General features: G+C 40.6%; 1 protein-coding gene across 1 annotated transcript in view; it reads left to right on the top strand.

The window, feature by feature from the left end:
- Nucleotides 1-25,745, top strand: part of LOC109918163 — a 128,506-nt gene extending 102,761 nt beyond the window's left edge. The window contains exons 8-10 of the mRNA XM_048604600.1: nt 3,121-3,244; nt 5,429-5,528; nt 25,636-25,745. Of these exons, the coding sequence (XP_048460557.1) occupies nt 3,121-3,244; nt 5,429-5,528; nt 25,636-25,670 (259 nt within the window). The 3' untranslated portion in view covers nt 25,671-25,745. The remainder of the gene's footprint in view (nt 1-3,120; nt 3,245-5,428; nt 5,529-25,635) is intronic.
- The last annotated feature ends 1,275 nt before the right edge of the window (nt 25,746-27,020 follow it).

The raw sequence follows: 27,020 nt of genomic DNA, 5'->3' as shown, positions 1-27,020 counted from the left end.
GAAACGTCAGCCTCTCTGCTCCTATGATGCTGCTTGGCCTGCTGTGTTCATCCAGCCCTGCACCTTGTTGTCTCGGATTCTCCAGCATCTGCAGTTCCTACTATCTCTGGATAATGTGACTTGCTGGTTTTGAGAAAGACCTTGCTAAAACCTGTCATGCAGTTCTCCCAAATTTCTCCCCATAGCCCACGTTGTTCAGGGCCTGGACAGGTTCCACGATGGGTATTTAAGAATAGAGCAGGAAATCAAGTAGAAAATTTTAGCCCAAGAATAAGAAAGTTGTGAACTGAGATACCAGGGAAGGTTATTAAAACAAGTAATGTAAATGGGCTGAATAAATAATTGGTGTATTTTTCATAAAGTGTGTTATGCATCAGGCCAAGCAGCATCACAGGAGCAGGAAGGCTGATGTTTCGGGCCTAGACCCTTCAGAAATTGGGGAGGGGAAGGGGGTTCTGAAATAAGTAGGGAGACAGGGGGAGGCGGATAGAAGATGGATAGAGGAGAAGATAGGTGGAGAGGCAGTGGCAGAGAGATCCCCTGAAGTTCCTCCGGAGGGAGGAGGGTAACTTCTTCAGGCTAGGCATCCTTAGAAGAGGCTTCGCATGGGGTTAAAATTGTATCAGAGATAGTAGGAACTGCAGATGCTGGAGAATCTGAGATAACAAGGTGTAGTGCTGGACGAACACACAATTTTGTATCACATTGACCTACTTGCCAACACATTTTACAGATAAAATCTTTAGATTTTAACTATTCAACATGAAGACTAATTTCAACATTTTTACAAGTTATTAGAGTATTTCAATTGGACCAAAATACTGGCACTCGAATTTCTAACTTTCCTGTGCATACCTCCAATGTTTGTATTTCTCTTCTTTCTTAATGTCACTGTATTAAAGTTAATGTTTGATTATTGCCTCCTGTGAAAAGCCTGAAGTCTGTGTTTCTTAGTCATCCTTCAGTTTTTAACAATACAATGTCTTGTAAATTTTTTCTGTCCATTTCCACTGCTTGTGGATTCTGGGTGGGAGACTTCGCTGTCCATCACCGAGAGTAGAACAGCAGCACCAATACTGACTGAGCTGGTCAGGTCCTAAAGGACATAGCCAGCAGACTGCTTCTGTGGCATGTGAAGAGTGAACTGAAAGAGGGAAAAGCGTACTTGACCTCATCCTCACCAATCTGCCTGCCGCAAATGCTGTCCATCAAAGTAGCATTGAGTGACCACTGCATAGTGCTTGCATGACTCCGTGTTCGCATTGAGGATACCCTCCATCAGGTTGTGTGGCACTATTACTATGTTAAAATGGGACAGACTTCGAACAGATCTGGGTATCCATGAGATGCTGTGGACCATCATTAGAAGCAGAATTGTAACTTGAGCACAATCTGGCTGAAGTATGTGCAGCGGTATTCAGGCAGAAGTGCTGAGCAGATCATTCATCTTGGCCTCCTCCAGAGGTCATCACAGATGCCAGTCTTTAGCAAATTTGATTCCGTCCCCCTGATATGAAGTAGTGGTTGGAGACACTGGATACTTCAAAGGTTATGGGCCCTGACAACATCCTGTACTGAATAGCACAGAAGATGTGAGCTCCAGAACTTTTGGCACCCTTACCCAAGCTGTCCCAGTACAGCTACAGCACTGGTAACTAATCAACAATGTGAAAAGATGTCCAGGTATGTCTTGTACAAAAAAAAATGAGACAAATCCAACCAGTTCAATTACCATTCCATCCATCAGTCACCCCTCAATTATTGGTGAAGTGATGGAAGGTGTTAGCAGCATCAAGCAACACTTCCCTAGCAATAACCTGATCACTGATACCCAGTTTGGGTTTGGTTAGGACCACTCGACTTCTGCTTTTATTGCAGCCGCCATAAGGGCTCAATTCCAGAGGTGAGTTAACACAATTGCCCTTGACATCAACACTGTATTTGACCAAGTATGGCACTAAGGAGCCCTAGAAAAACTGGGGTCAAATGTAATTAGAAGAAAATTGTTTACTGGTCACTGTTACACCTAGTAAAAGACAGGTGGCTGTGGTAGTTGGGGGTCAGTCATCTCAGCTCCAAGACATCTTTGCAAATGGTTCAAGAGACAGCTCATCACCATGTTCGCAAGGGCAGTTGGGAATGGGTGGCATGGTGACTCAGTGGTTAGCACTGCTGCCTCACAGCTTCAGGGACCCTGGTTCAATTCCAGCTTCGTTTGCACTTTCTGCCCCTATCTGTGTGGGTTTCCTCCGGGTGCTCTGGTTTCCTCCCACAGTCCAAAGAAGTACGTTAGGTGGATTGGCTAGGCTAAACTGCCCATAGTGTCCAGGGATGTGTAGGTTAGGAGGATTAGCCATGGGAAATGGTTTCAGGGATAGGGTAGATATATAGACGTGGTGGGATGCTCTTCAAAGGGTCGATGTGGACTTGATGGGCCGAATGGTCTGCTTCCCCACTGTAGGGTTCTATGATTGTGTGAACTGCTGGCCCAGTCAGCAAGCACCACATCCCAAAAATGCATTTAAAAAAATCCGCCTGACTGAGTTGATAGGATGACCGCTCATTGGGTGGGAAAGCTTGCAACGCAACGAAAAATCAGACAATTGGTTCACAGTGGTTCAAACTGGTTCACTTTTTTTAAATGAAGCATACAGTGTTCTCAAAATGTTACATCAATCGTCTCACCTCTTATGAGAAGTTTGGGTGCCAGCCCTTCACCCCATCTCTGATGAAACCAGAAGGGCATGGGTTCAGCACAGGTTTGATTCCTATTTCAGATTTCTAAACGATATATTCAAACCAAATTGATGCTTTTTTTTGTGGTTCAACAGCTACTACTTTATAACTTCCATCTACCCTTCCATTTCCATCACTAACAGTCCCTTCCCTCACAACACGTTATCCTCACCTAAGTCGGTATTATCTTAAAATCTGTACATATATGACCTCTTTGTATTAGTAATAAATCCAAGTCATTTATTTGAATTAGAAATGGTGCCAGCACTGAGTGTTGAAATTCCTTACTCCACGATTTCGGCTCCAAAATATGACCTATAAATTTTTGATTATCATTACTATGAAGAATAGTTCCAACATTTATATAATTTTCTTTAAACTTAGGCATGTCTATATCATTCCATTCTTCACATGGATCTTGTCTTTGGGAATTATTTTGGCTCAAGTTATTATACAGCCAATCACATCCATTTTGACCTTGGCAAAGGGAACTCTGTTAATCATCACAGTGAGTATAATATTCTGCAAATTATTTTCCTTTGGTCTAAACATGTACAGAATGCATTTTTAAAATATTTGTTTTCGAATGAAATACTTTCGTCAATTGCTATGTGTGAAAAACAAAAATCAACAAAATTTAACCCTGGTGTATATTGTTGCACATTTGCTCTGAGTAAGTTTTGGACTTCTTCGCTCAGGTGAGAAAATACTGACATACCACCTGATCTTTCATATTTTATTCACTATGTTAGTTGAAGATTAATTCACAACTGTTTGTTCATAATGATTGCCACTCCTTGGGATATCTGGGCTGCAGTGTATTGGGGTAGGATGGGATTAGGATTGGTTGTGAAGTTTTGTGGATTCATTTGTGGAGGAAGGAAAGGGTGAGACCTTATCCATGAAGCAATGAGCCTTTTAAATTGGATGCAGTGGAACGTGTAGGTCAGTAAAGTACAAGTTTGAGAAGTGTATTCCATGTATACACTGCTGTTTCAAAGGAAAGAGTTCCTTCTTATTTCACTGGTTAATTTTTCATTGGGGTCCCATGTGTGCTAAAAGACCTTGACAAATTAATTGCAAGGAAGAAGATGACTTGGAGTTGAACCTCTAGAGTATTACCTGGAATTTCCATTACCATTAAGAGACTAAAAATGAAATTGATTTTAAGAGCTTTTCGTCCTTATACAAGTTGTGTTGCAAATCATCAAAACCAGTTGTTGAGTGAGGCCTGTCTCCTTTCAATTTTGGTGCACAGAGTTTTGAACATTTTCTTTTGTCACTTCCTTTTAATGTTCATAGTTTTCACCAAAATGCGAATAGAAACATGAATGAACAAGGCTAATCTTACTGGTGATCGGCATTAAATAGAGATTACTTCAAGTGTTATTAATAGCCATGCTTTCATTGAGTTTCTGTCAGTGTTAGGTGATTAGTTATTCTGGTAGAAATAATGACAAACAAATCCTGATGCTGTTCTTTATTTTAGACACTAAACCCATATGGATTTTCAGCAAACCAACCGAAGGCTCGGTTGATTCATAACCCATTTCTTTTGAGGAGCTGATGATATTTTTAGATATTTGCTGCTCTTAAGTGCCAAATAAATCTTCAATCTTGTTGGATCCCCCACTGCCCAAAGCAAAAGAATTAATTCACATGCTTAACTGTATCATTTGTTCATCAGATGTAGGCACAGTGAACAAGAGCATACTTATTACCCATTGCTGGCATAGCTGAAGGTGAACAATGCCTTTATTGTAATGACATTGCTCTTACACTAATATTGTTCACATAATGTGTAAATTATTTCAAAGTTTTTCAGTTAGTTTGGGTGACACTGATAAACATGGGCTAATACTAGCATGCTGTTTTGTGTTGACACAGTGAGTTTACACTCTGCCGTAATTAGTTATTCAAAATTGACGAACAAATATATGGGATGTGCACTCCAGAAGATGATGAGAAACCTGAATTATCTAAGATCATTTATGTCATTTTAATTTGAATATGGACTATATGAAAATATTACTCAATATTTCACCAGAAAAAGCTTAATACTCTACAATATGAAACACTGGATTTTGCCACATGTTTCAGGTTGTGATATTGGGAACAAATGGAGGTTTGGAACAACACTTGCTGGAGCAAGAGCAGAGAAATCAAGGCATTGTTGCTGGCCTGCACGTCAGTCCATAGGTAACCAGGATCTAGACTGGTAGCTCATCGGGTGGAGGAGAAACCCTTCCAATGATCTTGTCTCTGATTGCAGCTTTGTATGAATGCAGCCCACTCTTTACAGTTAGGAGCCTCAGGCTCTGATTGTCTACCAGTCTGCTGCAGGAAGGCCACTGCATCGAAATGGTGGCCTCTCCACTCGGGAGCTTACTCTGCTGCTGGGAAAATGTCCCTCAAGTTGCCTGTTGATGGGCCTGTAATAATGTTGATTGGTTGCCTAGCTCCATACTGTGGACAATTGATCTGCTTCCCAGCCACATCTGAGAAAGCTCCCTAGAGGTGAGAATGTATTAGTAGTCATCCCAACGTGGCTTCACTATTTTCTGAATCTCACCCCACTCAGTGTTCCCAGCTCGAAGCCTGTTGTCACAATTCAAGGAATGTTCCGCCCATTGTGTCATCTTTCTCAGAAGAGACTCTGTCTATTTGCACAATTCTGTCTTCTCCTTTTCAGGTAATTGTAACCTTTGTTGTTGGCTCTGAGATCCATCAAGAAATATTCAACGATTTCTCCAGCATTGGAACACCCTTCCTGATGGGTACTGTTGCACTTGGTAAGTTACTTGTACTGTACATTTTTAACACTGTTATATTTGCATCTTGCAAATTGATTAAGTGTTCATTTTTCAGCATTCAGGAAAAAGTAGACAAAAATCCTGATTGCACTGTTTTAACAGAAAGTTTTAATTGCCCATGATTTCATTAGCTACAGCAAGAAGTAGCCAGTTGTAATCTAAAAAATTGTGATAAGTTATCCTTCATTTCTTCAGCAGCCATTGAGTCACTGAATTCATCAATATCGACACTAAGGTTAGGAGTTTGAAGGATTCAAACATCCCTTAGCCTGCTAAAATGCAGGGAGTAGTTGCAGATCAAGAACTGAAATCTCCTGCTTTCCCACTCAATGCACTAATCAATCTGATAGCACAAGTGGTATCAGGTGCACATCCACCAAAGAAATGCTTTCTCGCCGAAGGGACATTGGCAATGACACTTAACAGCGCTTAGACTTTCAAGGCAGCAGGAACTACAGGAATAAAGTGGAGATCTAGAGTTTCTTTCTTGGAGTTTGTGCTGCAGGATCTGGGGGATTGTACTGAGGTGATCTTTTATAGAGAGAGGACTACCTCTCCAAACAAGCATGTGCAGATGGAAGACACCAAGAAAATCAGCAACAGAAGTCTGGCTCTGCAAACTGGAGACAGTATGCCAAGAGGGTGGGAAAGGTGAATCATACACACCTTCAGCTGCCATTCCTTAGTTCTGTCCAGCATTCTCCAGCATAGAACTCCCCAGGCTAAGCCACTTTGCTATACCACTCAGCTTTCTGCAGATACTTCAAATTCAACCTGTCATATGAGGTGAGATATATGTGCTTGACATCAAGTTTGCATTTTGTTGAGTGTGGCATCATGGAGCCCTAGCTAAAGTGGAGTCAACGAGAATCCAGTTGAAAGCTCTGTCTTGGTTGGAGTCATTTCTGGTACATAGGAAGTTAGTTGTAGTTGTTGAAGATCAGCCATCTCAGCACCAGGATGTCACAAGAATTCCGAAGGGTGATGACTGGACCCAAACATCCTCAGCTGCTTCATCAATGTCCTTCCTTCCTGAAATAACTCCACAGAGACTGGTATCCTGTCACCATGTCACCCTTTGCTTAGACATGGAGAGTCCTTGACACTGATTTAGATTCCTCATAGCCAGCTCTCAGAGTGAATAGAATCTCTGACACTCCTGATTATATCTGTTAGCCAGAGCTCCCTGATTAGATCGATTAGCAGCCCCAATCAGGGAACTCCTATTTTATGAGGCCCACCTGGCTGACCTTGTTACGACTACTACACTTCCATCATCAGGTCAGAAGAGCAGATGTCTGCTGATGGTTGCACAATGTTCAACATTGTTCATGTCTCCTCACGTACTGAAGAATTCCAAGTCCAAATACAGTAAGAGACCTGGACAACATCCAGACTTGGGCTGACAATTAGCAAGTAATATTAACAGCAAACATGTGCCAAGCAACAGTCAGCTCCAATAAGAGAGAATGTAACCATTGTCCTTTGACATTCAATGGCATTCCATTGCTGAAAACCCCACCAATCAACATGCTGGCAGTTACCAATATCTAGAAACTGAACTGTACAATACATATAATTACAATGGCTACAAAAGTAGGTGAGAAGCTGGAATACTGCAGTGAGTAGCTCACCTCCTGCCTCTCAAAAACCTGTCCACCATCTTTAAGGTACAAATGAGGACTGTGGTGGAATACTCTCCACTTGTCTGGATGAGTGCAGCTACAATAACATTCAAGAAGCTTAACACCATCCAGTAGAAAGCTATCTGCTTGATTTGTAGCACATCCATAGACATACACTCCCTACACCATTCAGGCTCAGTAGCAGCAGCATATACCATCTGCAAGATACTTTGCTGAAATTCATCAAGGTTTCTTTGACAGCACCTTCTAACCTCATAACCACAGCCATCTAGAACGACAAAGGCAGCAATTACATGGGAACAGCAACACCTGCACATTCCCTTCAAAGCCACTTAACATTCATATTTGGAAATATCTGGCCATTCTTTCAGTGTCACGGAGTAAAATCCTGGAACTCCTCCCTAATGGCATTAGAGTACCTACATCAAATAGACATTGAAGAAGGCAGTTCATCATTACCTTCTGAAGGGCCCCCAAGGATGGGCAATAAATGCTGACTCAACCATCAACACCCACATCCCATGTCTGATAATTTTTAAAATCGAGCAAACTTTTACCCTCACCATCATCCCATTGCTCTTCTAACTTGGACTCATGCCTCACAGTCACTTTCCACAAATGCTCTTCTTGCTTCTTCCCTTCAAAAGGGAAGTGATGGCCTACTGGTATTATCACTAGACTATTAATCCAGAAACTCGGCTAATGTTCTGGGGAAATGTTCAAATCCTGCCATGGCAAATGGTGGAATTTGAAGTCTTAAAAGAAAATTATCTGGAATTAAGAATCAACCATTGCTGATTGTTAGCAAAAACCCATTTTAGCTCACTAATATCATTCAGGGAAGGAAATCTGCCATCCTCACCTGCTCTGGCCTATATGTGACTCCAGACACAACAATGTGGTCGACTCTTAACTGCCCTCTGAAATCGCCGAGCAAGCCACTCAGTTCTAGGGCAGCTGGGAAGGGCAATATATGCTGGCCAGCACATGTCCCATGAGTAAATATTTTTTTAAAATATCCATTTCTAACATTCATATCTCTGCTTGCTTTCCTTGCATAAGAACAGCACACACCCTTGCATAGAGAGGCAGAGGGAGGTAATGGTTCTGCAGTGACGGTCACATTGATGTTGTATGGTAATATGTGCCCACCTGGCCCACTGGAAACAAGGTCATGGTCAAAGAGGCTGCAGATCTTAGCAATGATCTCCTGTGATATCCTGATGCACTGGTCAAATGCATATTAAGAGAATTGATCCTCTGCCTTTGTATCCTGTATTGGGGGTTTCAGATCCTTGGAAGTTGATCTCTATGTTCAAGCTGTCTGCGCAGAGGTGGGACCTGTATTTCTAAAGCATACCATTGCTGACATTGTTACTGCACCTCTTGGTCCTCATTACATATTTAAGTTGCAGAAAAATACTTCCCTGCCATAGTGAACTGTAACAGCAACGACAGATAGTGAAGTGTGACATCTGGAGTGACCTTCAGAAAGTTAGCAATAATTGTAAAGCAGTGATAGCATTCTCTGGGAAATGTCACATCAGCTTCTGCCTGTGGTCGGAGCTCTTCAGTTTCACGTATCAAAGGCTTCCCAGCCTGTCAGTTTCACTGAAGAAGTACTCTCGGTTATGCTATCATCTAAGTGATCCTGATGAGTTGATGACAACTTGGGAAATAGGCTCACTAATTGTTAGAGCTAGAATACTTGAATATAACAGTATTCAATAAACTAACTAAATATTTAAATGTCTAGTCCAACAGTTCCAAGGGCTTTGTCCAATCACCTCAAACCTCATCAAGGTGAAACCCAAAAATTGGTTGTACGATATTGGGATCTCCCCAGAGGCACCCAAACTCACCTATCCTATTCTGAAAAACTGCACCTCATTGTCTTTGCTTTAGTGATTCCACAAGACTCTGGAAAGAAAAGCATAAAACATTTGAAGCAGCTAGTTTCTTTTATCTGTAAATATCTTACGTGTTTAGCAGGATTTTGAACAGGATTAAAGGAAGATGGAACATAACTTGGTCTACAGCACGGACAAAGGCCCTTTAGCCCATTGAGTCTGTGCTGGTCAACAACAACCACCTAACTATTTTAATCCTTGAAATTAATTCACCCACCTCTCTCTCCTGCCCCCACTCACCCAACCCAACCCCCAGTTTCTGCCACTACCCCAAGAAACTGCCCTGCCTGTCTCAAAAATTTATTTATTAGCCCAGGTTCCTGATCTTTGAGCAGTCACTCCAATATTGTTCCGTTTTTAAGAGAACGTCAGTGTTCCCTGAAAACGTAAATATGAAAGTATAAAAATGAAAAGATGTCTCACCTGATAGTCTACGTTGAAGTGCAGTACTTAGGTCAAAAGAGTACCAAGGAATTCATGTGACACTTGAATGTTTGTTTTCAGTAATGTTATGCATCTGAGGCAAGCTACCAACTTGGTAAAATCCGTGCTGTCTCTGTTGTTACTTGACAATAATTGAGTATGCTTCAATTCTGTTAGGTCCTCAATAAAACTGCATGGGAAAGGAACATTAAACATATACAAATAATATGTATTAGATTTCACTGGAAATGTAACACTATTTACATTTACACTATTTACATTTACCCTATTTACATTTTCTCACTTAACTATTGCATAGAGCAAACTACCGAAAATCAGCTGTTGAACATGTTGAGCAAACAATATTGGACTTTTGCAAACAACACGGTCATTAAAAGCAAGCTATATTAGGTTTGTGATTTGAGGAATTATGAGGTTTATAAATCAATTGACGTGTTAAATTACTTCACAAATTTCTCTCTTGATATGAATTTCACATTACTTAGGTAATTTTCACATCAATTAAACCACAACGGATTATGTTCTCGATAATTAAGGCTGAAATTGTATTTTCCACTTAGTGGAAAAAATTCTAGTGACACCAATAACATGCATTGTATGAAAGGATTTAGAGACAAGGTCAGAATGAAAAGGAGGACATGGGTTCTTTATAAGGCTTTCTTTCCAAAATTGCAAGAACATTTATTTAAGACATTTGTGTACTTTATCTGTCCAGATTGCAAATTAATTTTCTAACAAGTCAAGGACACATTCAGGACCAAGAATCATTCCAAACATCTGGGAATTATGCAATTTGTACCAATAGGAGTGGATTCTGATTGCCACATATCTGGTTGATGAAAATCAAGTAGATGTCAAAAGTAACTCGTGAAAATGAGATCTGCTCCTTTGACCATGTGGCACAATTTACTTAGCATGCCAATAGCTGTTTAAAGTCGCACTTTATCTTGGACAATGTGGGGTTTCATGGGAACAGATTTAATAGTATCTCCTTGGGTAATTGGCAGCCAAATAGCTATGTGGTTTGGGAGATATGAAAAGTTGGAAGCTTTATTGGCTACAGTATTATAATACTCTTTATTGGAAGGATTTACTGTATTTCAAAATCCTGAGAATACTGTAGCCTTTTGTCATGCCCAATAATGACATCATATTCATAATTTTAAACATGAGATGTACTCACGGAATCTCAGAATTGTTGAGCGTCGATGGAGGTACTTTGGCCCATTATGTCTGCACCAGCTGTCCAAATAAGCATTTCACTTGGTAGCAAGCCGCTGCCTCCTTCCAGTTACTTCAATTTTTTATTTTCAAAAATAGGTTAAATCCCTTTGGAATGCCTCAATTGAACTTGTCTCCAACACACTTACAGGCAGTGTGACCAGACCCAAACTACTTGCTGCATGAAAAAGTCTTTTGTTAAACTGGCATATTTTGCCAGGTATTTCAAATTGTGTCTTCTAGTTCTCAAGCCTTGTACAAGGACCTTTACATTTCTCTCTATTTACTCTGTTCAAATCCTTCATGAATTTGAAGACCCCAATCAGATTTCCTCTCTACTTTCTCTTCTCCAATGTAGATAGCCCTAACTTCTGCAATCTAACTTCATCAGGGAAATTCCTCATCTCTGGAAACATTCTCATAAATCTCTTCTGCACCTTCTTCAGTCCCTTAACATTTGTCCTAAAATGTGATGGCCAGAACCAGAGACAATACTTAAGATCAGGTCGAACTAGTATCCGATGCAAGTTCAATATAATCTCCTTGTTCTTGTACTTCTATGCCTCTATTTATAAAGCCTTAGACACTACATATTTAATTAACTGTTTTCTTAACCTTTAAAATTGTAAACACATATACACCAAGATCTCTCTGCTCCTGCACCCAGCCCTTTGTGCTGCATCTTTTATTTTAAAATGGAAGGGGGCCTGAATAATGGGACAATTGTGTGAAATCTGGGACAATTGACTGAGAAGTTCAATGATACTTATCTTTATATCGGGGCAACTAGCTGCAATTCCCAACTAAATTCTAGGTGTCAAGATGAGATTCTTGCCAGACAGCTGTGAGATGCCAATTAGCAGGGATTATTGCTTCTTAAGAGCCTCATTAACACATTAATATGCAGCTTCATATCAGACAACCCACTGCAAGGAAATAGACATCAACAATTCCTGGCATGAAAGTCAGAGTGGGCACCTGGTGAGTCCAACTTTTTGGACACCTGGCATTAACATCTCAGAGCATGTTCCATGGCACTAGGTGTGTGCAACCAGCATCCGTAAATGCTGGCATCCAACATATGCCAGCCTCTCAGCCCTCATGGCTCCTCTCTGATCCAGTTGCAGGACACCTCTACAGTTTAAAGCTTCATTTTGGGGCACACTAGCAGCCAGTCTTCAAATGCTGTCACAAGGATACTTTGTGTGAACGGAAAAGTACCCTGACTGGTCATATGGACTGGATAAGGCTGTGTCTTGAGGTACTCACTTTCTGTCCCTGTGTTGATTCACTTTGTGCCAACCTTGCAAGCCCACAGTAACCCTGCTTGCCTTACTGTGCCATGCCTTTAATGTGTTGGCAGTTTGGCCAGAGCATAAAGGATCACAGTAGAGATAGTAGGAACTGCCGATGCCGGAGAATCTGAGATAACAAGGTGTAGAGCTGGATGAACACAGCAGGCCAAGCAGCATCAGAGGAGCAGGAAAGCTGACGTTTCAGGTCTGGACCCTTCTCCAGAAACCTGCATCACAGTACTACTGTTTTGCTTTTAATATACACACGGAGCCAATACCTGTCAGTGTTGTTTGTAGGGGGTAGCCTTGCTATATGGCACAGTGATATGTCAATCTCACACCAGCCCATGTGCCAGATGTCTGTACAACAAACATGCTGCATGATTGTTCAAAATTTATGGCCATGTTTGAATGTATGTGCAGAGTCGTCCTCTGTCAAATAAAGTGGGGGCTGCAATCAGTCATGTGGTCTTGGTAGCACCACTCAAGGGCAGAGCCAGCACATAGTCCAGGAGTTACCCAGCTGCTTAGGGCCGTCGTGATCCAGGAAGTGGCCTCCGGAAAGTCCATGGAATTGTATATTGTTTGCTGGGAAGCTGTAAAGAAAGACTTCAGGAATCTGATCAGTCTGTTCTCGGGCTGTCCATTAAGGTCAGTCAGGGGCTGGACAACAGAGAGTATGTGGGGCATATTAATTGAGTGGTGAAGAGGTGGAAGGAAGCCTGGGGGCGATTGCATATTCTGTGGTCAGAGCTGGAGGGGCATTCAAGGCTGGGAGTGGGAAAGCAGAAGCATGTATTCAAGTTCAGACAAGAACAATGATGGGAGGAAAGTCAAGGTGTAACGCAGGTATGTGGTTCAGGATGGGACGGCATGGAAGGCTATGTGAGGGTGGGTTACTGGCAGTGACCACCACTCTGGCCTCCTTGGGGGAAGTGTAAAGGACCACTGTTGGAATCATTAAAGCGTAATGTCAAAGCATTTGGAGGGTGTGGGGAGAGCGGGGAGAGAGGAAACCTGGAGGTGGTTTTGGAGTTTGAATGGTTGTCCACGTTGGGGGAGGGGATTGGTGGAAATGAGCTGCATTGTGGGAAGGAACCATAGCCTCTTTGTTTTGTTTATGTTACCTTTTAATTACTGTAAATAAAAACTCATCTTTGGAGTTGCCTGTCTGTGAAGATCCCTCACTGAACAGTAAGAAGATATCGGTGTGCAGTGGACATTGGGAACAGAGTAGTAGTGAATAGAGCGGGTGGTAGAATAAGATGTGTTTAAGGACTGGTGGCTTGACAGTGGCTGGGGCAAGAATATGGAGTAGTAGCGTGAGGAACTGTCAGCCAGCTATATGCAAGAATCAACATGGTTTGAGACCGCAGTGCCATTACATTGCAAGTGAAGACAACTCTGGACTACCAACGCTTGGCTTGGTGTTTGACTCGGGGTAAAGATGATGTGAACACCAGCAATGCCTGTCTATTCCAGGATATTTGGTGACAGTTGACTCCTTCTATAATGAGTGATAGTATCAGGCCAGGAATGGAGGAGAAGGCCACTGTAGGTGTGGGGCACATAGTTCATGAGATGGATTTGGGACAATGCAGCAAGAAATTTCACTAGGCTTCACAGAGAGAAATCATCTTGAATCTCAACAAAATTGACACTTAGCTAAAATATCAGATGATTCAGCGCATTGCCTATTATATTTTTATAAATCACCTCATATTTCCCTGCATTTAACCTTATCTGCCACCTGCCAGTTCATTCTACTAACGGATCTATATCCCTTTGCAGTTGTACACTACCTGTCTCGTAGTTTATAAAATAGTCAGGTTCTGTATCATCCGCACATTTGCCCTGTACACTGAGCTCTGGATCATTACTATTAATCAGGCATGTGACCGCTGAGGAGTCCCTCTACAAGCCTTCAAACAATCTAAAGAACATCCATTAGTTGCTACTGTCTGTTTTCTGTCACACAGCCAATTAATTATTCATGTTATGTGTTCTTTTTGTTCCATTATCTCTAACTTTGCTCACAACTGTATTGTGTGACACCTTTTAAATGCCCTTTGGAAGGCTAGAACGGCCACTCCTTTGAAGCATGGTCATTAGAAGGCTGATAACATGGCTGCTGAGTGCCAACCAATCTTTTCAGTTTCTGCACAGTTACGTAAAGTCTCTGGAATGTTTCTAATTGATTAACCATGGGCTAGGCAATGGCATAGTGGTATTGCAGCTAGACTAGTAATCCTAAAATCTTGGCAATTTTCTGGTAATCTATTATGCAAGAAGGTGAAATTCGAATTCAATTAAAAGTCTGATGAAAACAGTTGTCAATAAAAACCCATTTGGTTCACTAATATCCTTTAAGGAAGGCAGGTGCATCCTTACTTTGGCCTACAGGTGACTACAGACCCATATCAATGTCGTTGATTCGTAATTGTCCTCTGAAGTAGTCTCATAGCTACTAATTGTATCAAGCTGTTTAAAAAATTTCAAAAAAAGAAACAGATAAATCATGTGGCTTCACCTGAGGCACTGGAAACAACAATGGCAAACACAATCTAGAATCTCTATGATAAGTCATCCTCACCAATCTCTGGGGACTATTGCCAAAATTAGGAGAGCTAACTCACAGATTAGTCAAGCAACAGCCTGATATAATCATACTCGCTGGTTCATACTTTACAGATGACGTCCCAGGCACCAACATCACTATCTCTGGTTATGTCCTGTCCCATTGGCAGGAGGGACCCAGCAGAGGTGATGGCATAGTGAAATCCTGTCAGGAACAATGTGCAGCTGCTCCAAGTATCCATGCAAGCCAATTGGCATCGACACACCGATCACTGTCCCTGAAGTCACTGCTGTGCATGGACCTCACATTTCAAAATAATGAGATGAAACAGAAATGGGATGAGATCAATACAACATTGAGAAATGATTGTGGCTCAGAAGATGTGGAAGAAATTTGTTTAGAGATCAAAAATATCAGGGGAAGAAGGTTGGGAGTAGTATGTTGTCCCTCTAACAGTAGCTACATGACGTAAAGAACGTAATGGGATGTAACTTGCATCATACTCTAGTAAAGAAATAGATCACTTTAGAATTGCATGACACTTTATGACTTCATGCTCCTTATATCTAATTCTATTCAGTTAAATATTTTCAAATTTCTTTAATATTCTTTCCCAGGATATGGGCATTGATGTATATGTTGGACAGTATATGTTTCTCATCCCTGACTGCACATGAGCCAAATGGTGGTGAACAACTTTGTTGAACACTGCTGTCTTTTCTGTCATGGAATGCTGCAACTGAGTGTCCGCTAGATTATATCATAGGGCTTTTTAAGGTCAAGCGCATTGCTGTGCGTCTGGAGTTACATGTGGGCATGCAGTACAACAGATGTCCTTCCCTAAAGGATATTGGTGAAGCAAATGGGCATTTACAGCAATTAATGAGCACTATTACTAAGACTAATTTATAATCCCAGATTTTGTTTTAAACTTTAAATTAATTTATCGAATTTAAAGGATCCTAACTCACATGGTGGGATTTAAATCTGTGACCCAGGCCTTTGAATTAATTATCCAGTGATATTAATACTGTGCTACTCTCTTCCCAAAAGATGAAATCTAATTTGTGTCAACATTGTGAAGGGTATGAACAGAATGGAGAGAGATAAATAAATTATTCCCACTGGCGAGAAAGTCAAAAACAAGAGGACACCATTTGAAAGTGAATGTCAAAAGAACCAATGGTGTGTTTGTGATGGTTTAGCTAGAACCTGAAAGGTCTACTGCTGCTTTTAAAGGTAAGTTTCTTCAGCTGGGGTATCAGTCAATATTCCTTATTTGTCCAGTGCCAACAAAAGTAAGTCAACTGGTCACTGGTCTCTATACAGTCACTTGAATCATGCTCTACATAAAATGATTGTAGTGTAATCCTGCCTAACCAAAAGAACTATACAAAGGTAGTTCTATGCAAGTGGAGGCCCTTGAGTTGTTTTAATTCAGTATCATATTGTAGCCAGTCTTCCTTGCTTGTAAATAATTTGATTACCGTCTATTTATCAATGTTATGGGCTGTCTGCTATTTCTTAGCTTATTGTCAGGACACTGCACAGTGCTTAGCTGCATTTGCGTACATGATCATATTAAAAGGTACCTTATTCATATGGTTGTGAAAATTAAATTTTAAAAAATGTACAGATCCTAAAACTTATCTGCAAGCCGACTTACAATCAAAGCACAATCCATTAATCATCATCTTCTGCTTGCTGTTGCCAAGGTAATTTTCAATCCAGAGGGCAATTTTCCATTAATCTACACAGCTTTATCCAATTTAGAAGCCTAAGATGCAGAACCTTATAAAATTCCATTTAAACATCCTAGCGGTTTAATTTGTTCAAATGCTATTTTTAGCCCATTGGTTAGTGTGCTCACCTTTTTCTTCCTATGCTATTTTACCACAATGATTAAAATATTTATTTTAAAAGCTGGTAAAAATATGTAGACTGAAATTTAATGTGAATGAATGCATTTGTCATTCTATACAGAAGAATTAAACACAGTTGAAATGCAGAGCAGTATATGTATCAACATCCTGCAAATCACTCTATTAATTTCAGATTAACAAGTCACAGTTGTTGACTCCAGGTAACCAAATTGCAATCAAACCACAATGACAACTTTGGAGAGCATTTTGTATACTTAAAGAAACAAAGTGGCTGCGCTAGGCAACAGTTTTTACAAATACTCATTAAAACAGAAGACAGAGGGAATGAGCAGAGTGTTATTGAATAAGTTTGGAATCTTATAGGGCCCTGAACAATGTGAACAAAGTGAAAAATGTGTGAGAATTGTGTGAGAAGTTCAGACTTTCTCGACTTTGGGAGCTACTAATTGCATTTTCCAACAGAGTTCTGGGCATTGAGATGAAATTCTCGCTAGGGACTAGTATGATGCCTGTTAGTAGTGACTATTGCATGTTACCACCTCTGAAAACATTGAATCTCAGCTCATTAATATATAGCTTCTTATATCACAGGATGAATAGAACTAGACATCAAAAATTCCTGACATTAAAGTTAGAACAGTACCTAGTGACTCCAGATACTCCCTTGGCTCATCACCTTGGACAACTGGCATCAATATCTTGGATCCTGAAATTCCCCCCCACACACCCCATGTTAATGGCTATTGGCATCCAATACCTGCCAGCCTTTCTGCATCATCATGGCCCATCTCCAATCCACTTACAGTAAGCCTATGCACTGTAATGCTGCGCTTTAGAGCACAATACATTTAGCATTGTAGTACTGTAATCATTGTAATAATACTTTGTGCACTGGGATAGGATTTACCCCAAGGTAACTCGTTTGCTCCCTTAGCTTGACCTGCTTTGCCTTGACTTTTTGTACTGTCTCCTTCAGCCAGAGATTAAAGACTTACAGGACTCCGGTATTAGCTCACCTCTCTGTGCAGGCACAAAGTCAGGCAGTTGTCAGTCACATTGGTGTTCATCCTGCACGTAGAACAGCAGCTCCACACTTCACACCTTGGTCTGTGGAACATTGTGTGGGATAAGGAACGGTTGTTTTAGTATTTCCAAACTTGCCTTTGCAGCTAAACAAAAACTCTTCATGGCAGTTGCCAGTCTGTCAATGGAAGCAACCAGATTGCATGTCGGAGGCAGTAGGCTCCCTATGGCATTGCTGAAGTCTTGTAACCATTCCATTCGGGTGGCCAGTAGCCCCAATAACCTGCCCACTGCTTGTGTCTGTTTATGCATTCGTATATAGCCCTAACACCATGAAGTCCTTCCCTGCCTGGGACTGAGCAGATGCCTGGTCTCCAACAGTCCAGCTGAGTGGCACTGAACTTGGGCATTTCTTCCTCTGACAGCTGTGGAGACATGACAGTGAAATGCTCATCATCGTGACTCTGATCATGCTACTGTAAACACTGAGGAGTTGATGTCTGAGCTAAGGGAGGGTACAGGAGGCTGTCTTGCCATTGCTTCCTTTGAGGCAGTCGTGCTCCCTCCCCCTAGGGTGTTGGATGGGATTTGTTGTGGGACAGCCCCCTTGGCCACATTGATTATAGACACTCCACTTGTACCTGCAAGACAACAATCAAGGCTTACAAATTGTGGCACGTGCAAATTACATAGACGTGAAATACTAGACAATAACATGAAATTTTCCGTACTGTGAGTGCTGCTTCATCACTTGGCAAGACAAAAATGTCACTGCCTCTCCACATGAGCAGTCCTGGTTATCACCAGCCTGTGCCAAGATCGGGTCTTCACTGGAGGCAGAACGTTGGGCAGTTCGCCACCAGACCTGGCACTTGCCCCTCTTGCATGGTGTTTTCTGCTGCAATGAGAACAGCAGGAAATGACCAAGATAGTGATAGCAGAGAGAAGATGATGGCACTCACCCTGCTGGAGCATTAAAGGTCATCGACCTTCATTCAGCATTGCTGGATGTGTCGCCAAACCATGGAGACTGTATTGACCCTGATGGCAATCTCATCTCAGACTGGCAGGGTGTGATGGTGTGGCCTTCTCTGGCAGTTGTAAGAGAAAAGAACAGCCCTGTTCTGTCCCATCCATCTTTGAGGACTTTGCTTGCCCCTGTCTGCCAATGGGACACCAATATCTTGTCTACCATCATGTGAACAAAGTGTCTCCAATCATGCAGTGAAGTTTTGGAATTCCAATGTTTTAAATATTGTGCCAACCCCAGGGATGCCAGTCTAAATTGGGATATCTAGGTAGTGTGAATACTTCTGGCCAAAGCTGGCTTTAGGAAGATCTGGCTAGCATTGGATGAGAGGTACACCATAATGGCAAGCTAGATAGTTAATAGCGTGAGTTTGGGACAAGTACACTTGCTAGACCACTATCCCCCACCCTCACCTTCATGCCTTTTGTGTACTCTTGAGAGTGAAACACATAGAACATGTATCTCATCATCATGCTCAGTCTGCCATAACTCCCAGGAGATTGCAGTTCAGTTTGTAGTGTATTTCTCCTGGTTTAAGTCTATGTCTTTGATGTTTCCTTTATACCTCATCAGATACAACATTGAATTCACATCCATAGTCACCTTTGCTGTATTTTGTTAAAAATAAAAGACATGTGGTAATTAAAAGTTCAATGTGTAAGGGAGTACTTTGGGACTCTGGTAATGATGAAATTTAATGCACGGAACATTTTGATAGGAAGGGTGAGGTAATACAATATGAAGGAAGCAATTCTAAAGGCTGTGCAGGAGCTGAGAGTTCTGGAGATTTATATGAACATATACTTGAACTTGGTAGAGCACATTAAGAAAATGGCTAAAAGGGCATACAGCATTACAGGCTTTATAAGTAAGAACATAGGGTAGAAAATTAAGGAAGTTGTGATAAATCTTGGTAAAGCATGGTTTGGCTTCAATTGTAGTGTCTAATTCTGGGCATCGCACTTTAGGGAAAAATGTGAAGGCATTGGAAAGGGTGCAGAGAAGACTTCAGTTAACAGCTCCGGAGAGAAAAGATTCTCTTAGCAATGATATTTTGGAGAAATTTGGATTATCACCTTTACAGAATTTTAAGAGGAGATTTGATTGATGTGTTCGATATCATCCAGGGTTAAGACAAAGTAGATAGAGAGAAACTGTTCTTTTTGGTGTCTGGTTGAGATGTAAGATGAAAGCCAAAGAATCAATGGCCTTCTGTGGAATTTCATTTTACTCGGTGAGTAGTTCAGATCTAGAATGCACCATCTGAGAGTTTGTAGGAGACAGTTTCTCTTGTGGCTTTCAAAAGAGAATTTGGTGATGACTTGAAAAAATATTTGTGTGACTACAAGGAAAGTGTATGAGAATGGACTATTTGATGTGCTCTTAGAGAAAGCTGCATATATGCAATCGACTGAACAAACTTTCTTGGCGTTGCAATCATTGATTCTATGAAAATCATTGTTGTGTAGTTTCACACGATCTAGCCAACATTTAGGGGTTACTATGCTCTACAATGAGTTCTGGTACACTTCTCAGTGTAACCATACTATATATCACCTTTGGCTCTGTATTCTACAGATAATCACTGAAAGGGCCCTACGAGATTAGCACTGGTGAGCACTGCTGCCTCACTGTGTCAGGGATCCGGGTTCGATTCCAGCCTCGGGCAGCTGTCTATGCGGAGTTTGCACATTCTCCCTGTGTCTGTGTGGGTTTCCTCTGGGTGCTCCGGTTTCCTTACACAGGCCAAAGATGTGCAGTTTGAGTGAGTTGCTGTGCTAAATTGCACATAGTATCCAGGGATGTGCAGGCTAGGCGGATTAGTCATGGGAAATGCAGGGCTACAGGAAGTAGGGTAGGGGGTAGGTCTAGATGGATGCTCTTCTGAGGGCCAGTGTGGTCTTGATGGGCTAAATGGCTTGTTTCCATACTGTAGGGATTCTATGATTCTAAGATACTATTAAACCTATAAATCAGTATTAGATTGATCAATAATGCATCCTTCTTTGTATATCAGTATATCATTTGTGCTATAAACTCAGGTTTTATTGAACGCCAAGAATTGATAAAGCCTTATTTATTTTGCTTAGATTCTAGGACTCATTGCACTTAGTTCAGATGTCCTGTAGAGTTTTTGAGTTTCTTAAATTACATAGTTTACAGAATTACATTTCCTACAGGTCTTTGATGTATAGGAAATTTCTGCATCCTTACCTGGATTTAGAATTTCTCGTACTTTCATTGCCGATCAATTAATTTGATTACATTTAATTAATGAATCAGATATTTTTATGACAATTCTGCTTATATTATCCAGAAAGCTAATAATTTGCTAATTTCATGCATAGCTAAATAGACAGTGGAATCTCCACTGTTCTTATTCACAATACATAATTTCAGTTAAATGACTTCTGCCTATTCAGAGACTGAAATAAACAACCGAAGAGAAATCAGTCTTAGAGTGAGGTTTAGCTTGTTTAGCAAATCAGTGAATATATTATTTCAGATGGAAAGCTCAACCAATCTAATCAATGCCAGCTTTCAGTAAAGAAAAAGGATTTTAATATTATTGAGTGTATTTCGGCAGAAAGGTAAGAATCCCAGGCATATAAACTATGATTACATTCCAATAATAAAAAAACTGCACATTTTTAGGACTGAGATTTGAAAGCTGTTGTGAAGGATGTGCAAATAACAAAATATTGAATTGCTTCATCATCTTGAAATCTCATACATGATAAACTCTCAAAAACATTGAACCAATTTTGCAAGGTACTCTGTGGAAGTAGAGTCACACATTCCGCACTAAATCTGGCCTGTAAGTTTGAATGCCAGAATCGCGTAAAGTCAAATTCAAAAATGTCAATCTTGTACATTTTTACTGCTTCAGCGAAGTTCACACAATTCCTTACTTTAATACAATCCAATGTAGATTGGTCTCACATCAACACCAGTGATTTTCTTTCCAACTGATCATTCCTTTTGCAATAATTGCCTAGATGAAGCGCACTATTGGGAGTTACTGGGCTAACCTGTGGGATTTTACTTCTTAAGGGGCTCTTTGATTATTATTGTTGCAGGTTTTTCATTGTATTTGATGTCTGCTTCTGAATACCACTACTGTTCAGCAATTTTTTTGTGCATTGCACATCATCTCCACAGTAATATTGATGAGAATTGCATTTTACTGGCAACTTTCACATTTTTTCAATATGAAAATTTCTTTTTACATCTTTAAAGCAGTTTTAGAATTAGAAGAGATTGTTACTTTGAAGAAAAATACGAGATTGATAGTAGCTGAGAGGTTACTTTTTGTCATCCCAAGAGTATGAAGACTCGGACACACTTAGCTAAGTACATTTGAAAAACGTTTTCATCCATAATTCACCAGAGTCTGTAAGCATGGTTTGCAGTTTTCTCATAAGTTCCCAACATAATGCAAAGGATTAATTATATCTTTAGTCCAAGAATATCTACTGAGCATGTGCAAAAGGACATGGAGTGGGAAGCTGAGTCTGGAAAGCTTCAATAGCATCTCCTTTTACTATGTCTTGTAAATAGTTACATCAGTAAAACCTGTTAATATTCACACATAAGACTGTGGACCTTACATTGGCAGACAGTGATCAGACCCACAGAACCAGAGGCAAGCAGCAGTCAGAGCTCAAAATAACTGAAGGGGGTCTCAGAGGACGTAGAGACCAGCAAGCGATGAATGTCAAAAGCTCACCTAGGAACCAAACCACGGGGCAGCAAAGCCCACGGTAAAGCAGAACAAACCCGCCGAAGAGAACACAGCAAGTAACAAGTATCAAAAAAATAATTGAACACAGTAAGCAAAACATTACAAAAAATGGAATGTACTCAACAGCAATGGGAAAATAAATTAACTCTCAAAAAATCCACCAAAAGTAAGCAAGCAAAGAAACAGCTTGAAGTTAATGCTATGAATGAACCCCACCAGTGGAAGTCCAAATGAACTGGCCTTATAGAGGGTTGAGAGTGTGAGGAGAGACACCAGGTCGTAGCTGTAGCAGCAGCACAGGAAAGTTATCACATACTACCATCATTCACGGGAGTACCAACAGTAGAAGACATGGGGACAAGGTGAGCTCTTCCTGGGAGATGTGGCAAGTGTGCTCCACATTTTGACTTCCCTGGTGGCGCAGGCTGGCAAGACACATTCCAGTATGCAGATGTTATGGTGAAAAGCAAGAGAACTAGTTTTAACTTAGATACTGGGCACATGTATTGATTCATTTGGAGACTATGTTATGGTTAAGAAAAATAATTCTCGGACCATCCTTCTTTTAAGTTTGGACAGCATGAGGCATTAAAATCAGAGTGAAATTGCAGATGTGAACCATATTTCACTAAATTGGAAAATGGGTCACGTAGACCCACTGTGTTTCTTTACAAGTAGAGCTACATGTGTAGCTTTAAATATTCTTAAGTTAGCAGATGGTGGAGATTCCACTGATTTCTTCATTTTGAAGCAGTTGACTATACCAGCAGAACTGGACAGACGCCTGCTAAACAACTATTTACCCATTGCAATATTAACTGTTGATAACATTGTAAAATTCTGGGTAAGACATGGCTGCAAGTATAAAGCCTCACATCACTACTCAAATTTAGGTAGAACAGTGATTCTACTACTTGTGGAAAAGCAACCTGCTACGTACCTTTAAGAAGGTCTCCCAGTTAATCTGAATCTTTCACTGATCACACCATATCCCTATCCAAAATGGAATAACCATACAACAAAAGGATTAGGAAATACATTTATTTTGAGCTCTGACTGCTGCTTGCCTCTGGTTCTGTGGGCCTGATCGTTGTCTGCCATAATGTAGAAATGTGAGGTCTACAACATTATGAGGGAATATTAACAGGCTTTATTCATGTAGCTATTTACATGACATTGTAAAAGGAAATGCAGTTGAAGCCCTCCAGATTCCAGTTCCAGCTTTATGTCCTTTTGCACATGCTCAGTAGAGATTCTTGGACTAAACATATAATTAATAGTTCACATTACGTTTGGGAACTTGACAGAGGAAAAGAAGGAAGAACTAGATGATGATAGCTACAACCAGGATACTCAATGTGTCAATCATTTATGACTTTTACTTGTGCCTGTAAAATGGAATGTACATTGTTATGCTACAAAGAACGCAACAGTGATATGGCTGGGAATCATTTTGTCATTATGGTCACAAACCTGTGTGGGAGCAAATCACTGGAAGCATTGACAATGTTGATGCCCTGTGTTAGTTGATAACCCACCATGGTAGTTCCAGACAGGGTATACTGCTTTTAACTTGCATTCCAGGTCTTTGGAGCCTCGAAGAAGTATTTGCAGTGGACGTTATATCCCGACCGAAGTACCTTTCGGTAAAGATAGTTCTGAAGTGGCCATATTCTCTCTGATGGACTACAGATCAATCAAGAATTTGTGCAGAGCTGCAAAGAGATGCATTACAGCCTTCTCCTTAAATAACCCCAGGAGAGACAACTCTTTGAGTTGATTATTTCTTTTGATCGCCTCTTTCTTTCATAAGTCGTTGACCTGCCAAGATAAATTAAAGGTTGTGGGAGAGATTTTGGAATTAGCGAAGTTCCAGCATATTAATAGTTGCTGACAAACCTTAAATGTGAAGCCAACATCTCGTGTCTCTGGCTTGCTGCAGTGTTCCAGCGAAGCTCAACGCAAGCTGGAAGAACAACACCTAATTTTCCTCTTGGGGACCCTGCAGCCCTCCAGACTCAATTTCAAGTTCAATAATTTTAGGGCCTAAACTCTTCCATGTCCCAGCCCCCTACCCCACACACCAGGCCTTGTTACCACATAGCCTGCCATTACACACCACCTGTTGTTAGTCACTAACAGTCCCCATTAACAACTATTCACCCTCCCAGCCTGATTGTTAGCAACTCTTTGTCTGTCCAACTGCTCTTCTCTCTCTTTAGGCTCTATCCTTTTGTTTAGTCCCTACCCAATCCCCCTCCCTATTTTCTGCATATAAACTGACATTTTCCCAGCCACGATCAGTTCTGAGGAAGGGTCACTGGACCTAAAACGTTAACCCTGAATTTTTCTTCACAGATGTTGCCAGACCTGCTGAGCTTTTCCAGCAACTTCTGTTTTTGTTCCATTCCAAGTTGTACTTGTATCATCAAAATCTATGCAAACAGGTCATCCTCCAGTACCTTGTAAATGGGTGCATTTGGACAGCACCAATAACTATGATAGTTGTGTAAAGCAGCAAAATCATTCTGAATGATTTTGGTTCAAACTGTATATTTTGGGAAATTATATTTTTGAGGTCATCTAAGTATTTTCTGAAAGGGAAATGAGAAAGTAGAGCTCTTTTGTTTTGAAAGGATTCTCCATTCCCTTTGGAGTTCAATTCTATTTAAACTGACTGAATCAAGATAATTAAAATTAAGTTGAAATTTAAACTTCACTCAGACAGTTCATTGGTTCCCCATGGAGATGAATGCTAATAAAATGTCCAGTTATTTTTTCAATCAGAAATTAGTGATTCGGTTTTATGAGGAAAAGAAAGTGCCAGTTTATAGAACTGCTTCAGATAATTATCCTCTTTGCACTGAGATTAAGTCCAATGAGATTCTTATTAAAACATTTCTTTATTTAATAATTATTTCTCAAAGTATTCAATGGCTTGGTGCCAAACTATAAACAAAAAGAATTTTGAAAATTACAAAATGTAAAGATAGTGAATGTCTAAGAGAAATGTCTTACGTGGCTGGAGTAGAATACAATGCTTCAAGTGATCTAAAGTAAGGTGATATATGAGATCTTTACCCTCAGGTTACAAGATATGATGTGATGGCGATACCATGAGTATTTCTCTTGAAGGTTTACTGACACGTTGAATGTGAGGCATAACACAAGCAGCACCCATAGATTGTCTACCAGCAGCAGTCTCCACTGGCTACAGTAATAAGCTAATGACTCCTGTGAATATCGAAGATGATCTGTGATGTCAATATGTAAAGAGCATGCTATTAATTTTATAAAACAATTTCAAACAGAAGCAGAAAATGCTGGAAAAGCTCAGCTGGACTGATGACATCTGTGGAGAAAGAAATGGAGCCAATGTTTTGGATCAGATATGAGTCTTCTTCGGGACAAAAGCAAAGCCACCCTCCCCCCACCCCCACCCCACCCTAATGCCCCAGTGGAGTTGGATGCCTTCTGCTTACTTCCTTTGCCATGTGGCTGTGAGACCCGTGGTGATTGGCTTCATCGAGCATGGGTCCTTGCTGGGACTGCACAGTATGTATCTTTGCAGGAGAAGATGTTATCAATTGTGCCTGGATCACAGATGCTCCCATGTCAGAGGGGCTGAGGACAAAGAGGTTCTCTTAAGTGCAGTGATGAAGCTGGAGAGATTATGATCCAGAATTCTGTCCAGATGCTCACTGCACCTTTATTATTGAGAGGATTCTGTTCAGTTAGGCACTGTTTGTGCACTGAATTCTGCTCAGTGGAATGGGGTGAATATCTATATTTTGCTCAGGGAGTTGGGAAAAAATTTAATTCAGTGAGTGGTATTGTCTATTGCTGACTGTATATGGGAAGACCGAACATATTCCCTTCTGCTACGTGATCAAATGTTCAAAAGTAAATTTCTGCTCAGCTAAAATTGACTTGGTCACTGAATTTTTGTGAGTGTGCATGGCATGGTCTATGTTTTCTGTTCAGGAAATAGAGGTTTGTGCTTATTATAGAAAATTCCTTTTTGCTTTGTGTAATTTGTGCTATGCATTCTAGTCAGTGAGGCACTTCCTACAGGACAGAAGTGGCAAAAGTGTAATGTTAACAAGCGAAATGAAGAAAACCATTTTCACAAAGCAAAGACTTTACATGCTATTCAAATGCACAGCATGAGTCTTGGTGGAAGCAAGTTCAACAGAAACATTTTAAAAAGGAATTAGATTGTTCTTTTTCGGATAACAATGTGCACCGTATAGGAAGAAGCAGGAATGTAGCAGAAGGTGAGATGCTTATTTGGAGAGCTGTCACAGCCACAATGGGCCATATGGGTTCCTTGTGCATTGTAACAGTTCTGTGATTCTCTAGGACAGGATGGAATGCCCTCTGTTCATTTTGGTAAAAGGATATTTGATTCATGTCGTATTATGTGCTGTTTGCAGGTAAGATAAATGTGAGAATCATCAATTTGTGCCCTGGGTTTGGTATTTAAATACAACAAATAGGAGTGAGGAGATACATCAATTTCAATAAAGTGAAATAACAGGTAGATAAATGTGGGAATCATCAGTTTGTGCCCTGGGTTTGGTATTTAAATACAACAAATACGAGTGAGGAGATACATCAATTTCAATAAAGTGAAATAACAGGTAGAGGACTGGCTCTGGTATTCTGGTGAAAACTGGAGCTTCCTGTATTGATT

This window comes from Rhincodon typus, chromosome 13 (assembly GCF_021869965.1).
Source record: "Rhincodon typus isolate 14 chromosome 13, sRhiTyp1.1, whole genome shotgun sequence".
Taxonomy (NCBI): Eukaryota; Metazoa; Chordata; class Chondrichthyes; order Orectolobiformes; family Rhincodontidae; genus Rhincodon; species Rhincodon typus.
Note: the sequence above shows the minus strand (reverse complement) of the source record. Positions and strands in the feature narration are given on the sequence as shown.